Raw genomic sequence first — 9,865 nt, 5'->3', positions numbered from 1 at the left:
GACACTTAAATAATTATTTTTTTAAAAAAATAGCACTTATGTGATTAAAAAAAAATATTGACACCAAAGTAAGTGCCGTTCACAAATATTGACACTTTGCCCTTTTTTTATACTTTTCCCCCAAAAACCCCGTCCCCTAATTCTGGCTTGAGGTCTCAAGTCCAACGCTCGATGTTTCGGTCGAAGGGCTAGAATCTTTGATTCGGGGTTTGGGCTAAGATTTCGAGTTCGGCCATTAATATCCCCCATACAAGGGGTCAAGGATCTTGATTGGCCCGTAGGGTCCCACATTTATGCATCGAGGTCTTGGGTCTTGTGACAAATTTATCCCAAATTGGTACACCTGTAACAAATTGACTATCCGTTAGTTTTTGTTAAATCTAACTGTCAAATTACTAAGTTGGATAGCATGTAGAAGTTCATGGGTATACCGATTTGGGATTTTTATCCTCTGTTTGTCATAGATTTATTAATTTGAGATTTTTCGTAGTATTAATCCAATTTAACGAAGGGTAATTTGTCATAGGTATACCAATTTGAGGCTTTTCTTGGTCAAAAAATTAGGTTAGGGTAAATTTATCATAAAAGTATCGGTGTAGGATTTTTGGTAGTTAAAAAAATAATTTGGGATAAATTTTTCATAGATGTACCAGTTTGGAGCTTTTTGCAGTCAAAAAAATAGCTTGGGATAAATTTGCTGCAGGTGCATTAATTTGCAGTTTTTCATGGTATTAACCCTCCAAAAAAATTTTGCAAATGGCAAGATAATCAAATCTTTTCACTCATTTCAATTTCGCAAAACAAAATGGGGCCCAAACCGACCGATACTTCTGAAACCTGCGGTCAAACGTTGTAAGGTCCATCACGAGCTCAATAGCAATTCCACTTGCACTCCACTCTCCCCCGACGTCGTTTTCTGCAACTTGGGAATTTCCCATCAGACGCATCTCCAAAACGACAAAAGCCCGGGACGCGTTTTCCGCAGAAAAGCAAGAAGAAGGTGGCGAGTTGGTGACCCCACATGCTTTGTGGGCTCGGTGATGCTCCTCACACCAGTACCCTCAAAACGACAACTGAAAAATGGGCTCTACTCGATTCTTGGGCTCCTTTTGGTGTTGGACTCATTAAATAAGTCTTCACCCGGTGTTGAAGGGAATCGCTGATCGAGACCGAGATACGTCTCGGTTCGTGCATTTTGAGTCTTGGATGTGATGCCCCTGCAGTACGGATATCCTTTTCAATGCCGTAACTAGAGGTGTCGGTTGACCCGGAGCCCCTCGTCGTCCTTTTCCCGCCTTGATAGTTCGAGCCGACATCGTTTGGCGTGGATAACGATTGTCGAAATATACGAAGAGGGGGTCGAGCCATGTTAATTTGATCGCGTTTGTCCTCCTGTCGAGCTGATACTTATCATGGTGATGTTATTAAGTAATTTCATCTTGCAGCATCTAAATGTTATCAGTAGATTGCAGTGCAAGAAATATAGCAACGACCATGCTCATTTCGCAAGATTTTGTTGGCGAATCCGCCAAAGACAGTCGTCGGATAGTCGCTGTCCGGTCTACATCAATGTTTTTCGTCGGTGGGCATGGGACAGCACCAATGCCCTTGTCACAAAGATTGTCCTATGAAAGATATCTTATTCCTCTTAATGGCAATCAAATATTGATTCCCATTTAACGTGGCCTCATACATATACACTCAAAAGAAAGTTTCTATCTGTCCTGCAAATCATGGCTCTTACTGAGCAGTCGATTTTGGATGGTGATTTGGGGAAGATACAGCGCAATTTAGAAGTTACCCAGATGACCAAAACTGTATCTTTTTTCAAATGCTATCGTCGTAAGGGAATGAAGTGGACTCCAACCACTCATCACCAGTGATGAATTCGGACACCGTGAAGTTGGAGGCGTCGTAGTAGTCCATGATGTGATACCCAGGCCAACTGACTCTGCCCTCAGTGCCTGAGCCAGGTCCATTGTTCTCGTACTCCCCATAGTACAGGGTGTCCAGCCCTTGGTCGCCCGCCCACTCGGTCCACCCCCTCGGTTCGATGAACCCGTCGATGTAGGACTCGAGGACCACGGTCTTCGAGTAGATCCGCCACGGCCTCCCGAGGTAGCTCTTCACGTCTGACGACAGGTCGTCCGAGGGCAGGATCGTGCAGTTCTGGATCGAGATCCCCGTGTTCTCGTCCGGGTTGTCTCGGGATTGGGCCGTCACGATGGTGGACTGGCCGGGCAGAGGTTGTCTGGAGATGATATTGCAGCCTTGGAAGACGACGGCTGCGTTGCCGAAGATGTAGTCGATGGTCCCCGAGATGTCGCACTCCCTGTAGAATTGCCTGAAGGAGTGGACATATAGAGTGTCCTGGTAGGCATGGATGGAGCACCTGTAGAGCGCGGCGAAATCTGCGCTGATTCGGAGAGCAACTGCCTGGTGCTTTGCCGGCCCGGCCGTGTTCTCGAAGGTTATGTCCCTGGCAAGGAAGCCTTCAGCTGAAACAGCTGCGAAAAACACATAAAACCAAAAGAAAAAAAAAAGGAAAACGTGTCAGGAAAAGGATAGAAGGAACAAGAACAGAGCAACCCAGAAATGGGTATCAGGAATCTAGGTCCGAACTTCAATATTCATTCAATGTAAGGTCAACCCAATCAACAAAAAAATGTCATTTGCCATTTAATGGAACAGCACATTGAGTGTAAGTTAACTTAGCCAGATGAATTTAATGAGACGTTTACCAACAGTTGCAGATCTGAATGTGGTCCAACCATCATCCACACTTCTGTTCCCGGAGATGAAGGTGAGGCCGGCTCCATCGCCCAGCAACACAATGTTGGTCTTGTAGCTCGGGACTTGCACGTTCTCTTGATAAAACCCTTCCCTCACGTAAATGATTGTCCTCTCATAGCTGTTGTTAGGAGCAAAATCGATGGCATCTGATATGGTGGTGAAGTTCCCCGACCCATTGGCCGCGACCGTGATGACCTCGCTCGGGTCGTACTCGTCGCCGGAGCTCTGCAGGATCCGGCGGTCCTTATGCGACAGCCATGTTGGAAAGCCCATCAACCGGCGGCCTTTTCTCCCTTTCGGAGTGGCCGATTTCGCGAGCATGGACAGGGAATTGCTCACGTGCTTGTAAGTGCTGATGAGTGAACTCACAAGCAGTGGCTTCAGTGACCCTGATGCAGAGCTCAGGCCTTCCAGGCAAGTGTCCTTGTTCGTGAGGGCCGCCGAGAGATAGGCCCACGCGTCGGACAGCTTCCGGGCGTCCGCGTCCCGGACCCGCGAGACCGATCTCTTTAAGGAGGACACCGTGATCTGGTGCAGCTCCCGGCAGTCCAGAATCGTGCCTCTCTGTCTCTCCACGATGTTCCCGTGGCCTGCGGTTTGGAGGATGTTGGAGAGCTTCCCGGCTTCGGAGATGGCGGCTTCAAGGGTCTGGAGGAGGAAGGTGAGGATGTTGGGGCTGATGGAGATGGAGATGGAGAGCTTTAGTGAGTCGAAGCAAGAGTCTGGATAGGGTGTGCGTGAGCAGAAAGATTTGACGGAAGAGAGATGGTGGGTGGTGAGAGAGGTTGAAGAAGAAGAGGAGGAGGAGGAGGAGGAGGAGGAGGTGGCGGTGGTTGTGGTGGTGTTGATAGCGAGTGTTGCTGAGAGAGATATCGCAGAGAGTGCGAAGAGTGACATTAGGAAGCGGGAAGCCATGGGAGCAGAGGAGGAGCTCCAGCTGCAGAGCTTTTCTCAGTAGCTTTTGCAAGTGGCGAAGTGAGAGGAATAGAGGGCGGCTTTTTAACGTTGAAATGGCGTTTGTCCTCCTGCGTTGTATTGGGAATCGAAAGCTGCATGGATTCACCTTGGAAACATAGTGATGTGGATTGTTGAAAAGAGGACGAATGATGACAAAATTCTACCCATAATGTGAAGAGAGAGATCAACTTTCACTTGAGTCCTAAATTGGCCTCCATTAACCCCCCATCAAAATCACCCTTAGTGACTTTGCACTCGAGCTTAGATTCTCTTGTGCTTCGGAATATTTCATCTCTCACGATCGGAGAGCTCGCATTCTATATGCTCGAATAGCTCATACTCGGGAGTTTTCCATTTCTCGGTTGTCTACAAGAAATTTTGGATGGAGGGTTAATGGGAGGACAGCTCATACTCGGGAGTTTTCCATTTCTCGGTTGTCTACAAGAAATTTTGGATGGAGGGTTAATGGGAGGACAGTTGCAAATCGGGTAAAAGTTTTTGATTTTTCATAAGACCGTAACATTTTAGGATGAAATTGGAACCGGATGGTAAATTTGAGACAAGATCTAAAGTCGGGGAGCTTTTCGTAAGACAAAAAAACCTTTGAGGTAGAATTGGGTCATGACCTAAAGTTGAGGATTTTTTAGGTAACAAAAAAAATTTATGATAGAACTGAAACCGAACTTAAAGTTGGAGGTTTTTTATAAGACAAAAGGTATAATTAAGACAAGAACTAAAATTGGAGGATTTCTAGGGTACTAGACCACATAAAACATGAATTATAGAACTTCATTTCACATTTATCCATAAAAGATTGCTCTAAATTTTAACTGGTTGAAAATAAAACAAACAGCAAATATAATTAAAATATGTTCGTTCCAGCGTAGGTGAAGGATTCAAAAAGAGTTGGTCCTCCGGTTTAGTTCAGCACCTTGACCCTAGAATCGGACCGCAAGTGTCGATCCGATCCGATTTTAGGGTCTACTCTGGATCAATGTTTACCCTTATATTCTATAAAATTCTAGACATTAATCATTTTGAGTAACGAGGTGATGCTCTGACCTATTATAGGTCGTTTATGATTTGCCATGGCTCAAATACACGTAACTTATTTATTTTTAATTTAGTTTGCATGCTAATATAAAAAGGTTGTGCTAATATTAATTTCTCGTCCAACTTATACAACGAATAAATTAAAATTATTTTCATGTTCCACTAAAATATTTAGACATAAATTTTTACTAAGCATGAAAATATTTTTCATTGACTAACTATTTTAAACGATACAGGCAATTATTTTTGTGAAATTACTTTTCACAAAATAAATGGAAGGAGTCATCTCGATGCAGTTTGGATGTATGAACACACATATTGTTTGCTCTCTCAATTCCCTTCAATACTCTTTGAATCTCAAATCTGGTGGACTACACTCATATGTTAGACTTACTTTTATCGAAAGAAACTTAGTCATGATTAAGAAAAATTGACTTATTTCTTCATTTTTTTTGTAGTAATTTGGAAAATTGGTTGGATGGGCTTAAAAATTTTTTTGTCATTGAACTAAAGTTCAAGGACCATATTGCATATTGTGCCAAAGTTCAATGACCTTTTATATCATTATCCCTGTATTTGTCTCTCTATATATATATTCCTCCTGTTATTCTTTGCGGTGTAAAGAATGATGTTTGTTGTATTTTGAGACTATAGCCGGTAGAGCTTATCGCACCCAATTTCATACTATTAGGAGAAAAATTATCTTTAAGGATATTGCTTGCATGTCTCGGACAACTGATGTTATTTCTCATATTTTCCAACATATTTCATTTTCATCTTCTCCCAATTTCCCAACAATTTTTGTCTCTCGTGCAAGAGTATTACGCTCTTTTTTTTTTTTTGGGGTTGGAGGGGGGGGAGGGGGGCGGCGACATTGGAAGAGTTAAAAAATAGTACTAGCCAAACATGAAATGAAGATTGTCAGAAGCATGCATGTTGCTGCCCCACTATTATCCCTGAAAACAAAGTGTGGAATTCGTTAAAGACAAAAATCTAACATAACAAGTGATTAATTAATTGAAATTTCCGGCAAGCCAAGAAGGGAAAACATAAAGGAAGAAAATATTTGTTTCCTTCTTTTGACTGCAAACACCGAAAGCAATTTTTATCAAGAATTAGTCACGGGCACGGGTCACTTCGGTCTTAGGTTCTGGTCACGGAACATGTCGAATGTGGGTCACATGGTGAGGATTCTTGTGACGAAGTTTGTAGTCGTCTTTTGCAATTATAGCTCAAGGGATTTAATCCAATTTTTGTCTCTGGATAAGGTTTTGGAAGTGATCCACTGATTCGGCTTGAATCATGTAAAATGAAGTACTAAATTATTTAGTCTTCATGAACTTTTTATACGCTAAGAACAATGCATCTGGTCATACTTTAATCTTGTGCACGTGTTTGGAGTCTAGTAATATTGAGTGGGTTGCAAGCCACGTGTAGCCAATTGCGAATTGACACATACATGTTTGACATGGAAATAGATGAAAAAGAATTGAAACTCTAAAACCACCTCTCCCTTACTCCTAAAACTGCGGCCACAAGTCGGAGAGATTTTGTGGGACCAATATCGGGGAGGCAAATAGAGTCCGAAAGATTTGAACTCATGACTTCATGCTCTAATACCATTTAAGTTGTAAGATGAAATGTGGACGTATAGGGCCTAGAAAGGTAATTCAGGAAATCATGCTCTGATACCATATTATAGATTTTGTGAAACCACTATCAATTGTTCTAAAAGTTTAAATTATGGGGTATGAAAGATTTGAACTCGAGAATCTTATGCTCGATACCATTTAAGTTGTAAGATGAAATGTGGACATGTAGGGTCTAGAAAGGTTTGAACTCAGAACCTCATGCTCCGATATCATGTTAGAGATTTTGTGGGACTACTGCTAACTGTTCTAAAAATACTCTAACACTCCTCCTCAAGCCTTAGTCTGGCCTTTTTGCCTAGTACTAAACGTGGACATATTTAATTAAAGGGACAAATGAAGCTTGAAAGATTTGAATTTGGGACCTCCCGCTATGATACGATGTTAGATTTTGTTGGACCATTGCTAACTGTTCTAAAAGTTTAAGCTGTTAGATGAAATGATGACATATTTAATTGGAGAGACAAATGAGACCTAAAAAGTTTTGAACTATTTCATCTCCGCATCTAGGCCGACCATTGTCGGACATCCAAGCCAAGCCACCCTCTTCGTCGTCTTTGTGGTTGGCTTCATCTTCCTTCAAAGTTGGTAGGCCCCCATCGCGACCGTGGACGGAGCTCAAATGTCAAGAGCAAATATGGAGGAAATCGAGTCATGCAAAAGAGTGACGGAGGTGCGGCAACAAAGGCTGAGGGAGGGAACTCGCCAAATCTGGTTTTGCGATTAAGATCAAGTCGTTGGTTCGTCCATGGCCACCGGCGGCGAGCTTAACAACCTTGCAACTGGGAGCAACAATCAAGGACAAGGACGGCCCAGATCTGAATGCCGGCCAAAAAGATGCCTAAACGCCGCGCCACGACTAGATCTATACAGGAAAAGTGGATGGAGAAGGAAGAAGAGAAAAAATCGTATTTTTATTTTTTATTCCAACTCAGCAAACACATGTCAATCTATTATTGGACATGAGTAAAAAGGGCGCCCCATATCAGCAATTGACGTGGCGTTGTGCAATCATTGAATATTTTCTCACGGAGAAGATCAACTGCAACATATGAGGGATAAAGTCCCCGTAGAATTGACAATCTTAGCATAAAGGCACATTGAGAGCTAGCTAACCAAGAATTGAATGATGCAGTTATAGGTGAACATGTAACCCAAATTGGCACAGATGATTGGAACATCGTGAAATTTCTCACTCGCGAATTGGGAGTCACCCAACCGTGTGAGAACCGCTATGTGCTAGAACCACCTGTGCTGGCCAAAACCCCGAACTCAAATCGGGTCAATCGGGTCATAAGGATTGTGAAATACATTTCACAGACCTTCAGATAGCCGAATCTCCATGTTTTTTATCCTGGGATTTTTTTTAAATGAAAATAAAAACCTAAGTATTCACTTTGACTGCAGCAATTAGAGATGAAAATAGTACTAGGTTTTCTACGAATTCACCTTCATGCTTCGAAAAGTTGACGTCAATGACTAAACTTTGGGTTATCTTACCATGTCAATCATATAGATTTTCACACACATTTTACTAATTGATTCCTACGACTATTAGCACTTATTCACATTTCAATTGCTCTATAAATAAGATACGCACGACACTGTAACCCATGGGTCTTTTCGTTGATGGATAAGCGGAGGGGAGGACATATGCAACTCATTTATAACGTGTATTGTCCTTTTCGAGACGTATAAAGGAAAGTGAGAGGGACGATTCAAACCCGAGACTTCGTAAAATTGCATGAAACATGCATGAACCAAGACAGATATTTTGAAATCACTTGATTTCTCAGAACGTGAAAACTTAACATGCGATGCTATTGAAGTTCGGGACAATTAGTGACAAAAAAAATAAAATTCAGGACAATTATTCTAAAAAGTCATAAATCTATTGTACCACTGCCAATTCAGTCATAAACTTTTCAATTATGCAAGTTTAGTTATAAACCTTTTGACAACTTGTCAATTCAAAAACGTATCAATTGCGACAATTTAATACTAAACTTTTTGAAAACTTGCCAATTTAGTCTCAAACCTTTTAAGATTTTGCCAATTTAATCTTTTTGATCAATTTTGGCTAGTAATTGCTGATGTGGCAATCTAGCCAATGCCAACCATCCAATGTGGCATGGCCAAGACCGATGTTTATAATTTATTATGCTTTTTTTAGTCTTCTAATATATTTTTTGAATTTTTCCTTTTCCTTTTCTTTTTTCTTTTCTTTCTTTCATTTTTTGTTTTATTCTTCCTTTGCCCAGTCGTCGAGCTCAAAGAAAGCTAACGAGGTCAACATCATTGGCCTTAGGCGAGGCTTGCCCTTGTCGCCCACCGGCGACGGTGAACCTCGCCCGCAATCGGCTAGGCGAACGAGGTCAACCTTGCCCTAGACTAGTGAGGCCATTGGTGAGTCGACATTGCCAGCCTGCCAAGGGCAAGTCCTTCCCAGTGACGGCGAGGTTACTAGCAAGCAATCACCGACCATCGAGGAAGAAAGAAAGAAAAAATGAAAAAAATCTCCAAAAATTTATAAAAAGAATTCATATACACACACTAAGTGTGCGTGCGCACTCCTAATACCCTAAAAAGCCTCTAATTTTAGCTCTTGTCCTAATTCTACCTTTTGTCTCATAAAAAATCTCCAACTTTAAGTGTAGTTCCAATTCATAGAATAAAAACAAATTTATTGTAGATTTGGGACATGACCTAAAGTTGAAGATATTTTAGGGTAGAATTGGTACAAGAACTAAAGTTAAAGATTTTTTATGAGACTAAAAAAGGAATTGGGAATCGTACCTTTACAAAAAAAAAAAAGGAATTGGGATAAGAGCTAAAATTTGATTTTTTTAGGGCATTAGGCACATATATACATGAAGTGCCGGCCGTGTCACGTAGGACGTACAAAATTGGTCAAACCAAACTTGTGAAAGGTTTATGATTAGAATCATCGAAAGGTTTTGAATTTTAGAACTGAATTAGCCACCGTACAATATGTTTAAAAATTTTTGGACAGTTTTCCCATTGAAGTTCTAGTTCGCCAATTTATCAGAATATAACATCTAATTGTAGCACCATATAAAAGGATGCAATATACAAATTAAATTTATCTAAGACCAACATTAAAACTCCAAAGGGTTCGCGACGTAACTTCTAATCTTTTGTGGAAAATTAAAACTCCAAAATTAAATTAATATATTCTTTCCATTTGTGGAAAATCTAAAGATGGTGTTTCCCATTTTTTATATAGCTTTGATTGGGAAAACTGGCAATCTTAGGATCACTACAGCAAGTTCCATAGATTTATCGACTTAAATTCATTAACAACAATGTGAAATTAAATAATATAATTAGTATTGACACCCAAAAATGACCAATTTGTTGTTATTATCTGCAAGTATTAAACCTACTAGATA

At 41.1% G+C, this 9,865-nt stretch overlaps 1 protein-coding gene across 1 annotated transcript; it reads right to left on the bottom strand.

The window, feature by feature from the left end:
* Window positions 1-1,620: 1,620 nt before the first annotated feature.
* On the bottom strand, window positions 1,621-3,783 carry LOC115741069 (probable pectinesterase/pectinesterase inhibitor 12). The gene is made up of 2 exons (XM_030674779.2): window positions 2,742-3,783; window positions 1,621-2,507 (listed from the first exon to the last, which is right to left on the bottom strand). Exons 1-2 carry the CDS (start codon window positions 3,706-3,708, stop codon window positions 1,828-1,830), a joined length of 1,647 nt encoding a protein of 548 aa, XP_030530639.1. The 5' UTR covers window positions 3,709-3,783; the 3' UTR covers window positions 1,621-1,827.
* Between the last annotated feature and the right edge of the window lie 6,082 nt (window positions 3,784-9,865).

Source organism: Rhodamnia argentea, chromosome 4 (genome assembly GCF_020921035.1).
Source record: "Rhodamnia argentea isolate NSW1041297 chromosome 4, ASM2092103v1, whole genome shotgun sequence".
NCBI classification, from domain to species: domain Eukaryota; kingdom Viridiplantae; phylum Streptophyta; class Magnoliopsida; order Myrtales; family Myrtaceae; genus Rhodamnia; species Rhodamnia argentea.
The sequence above is the reverse complement of the archived record's forward strand: the minus strand, read 5'-3'. Positions and strand labels throughout refer to the sequence as shown.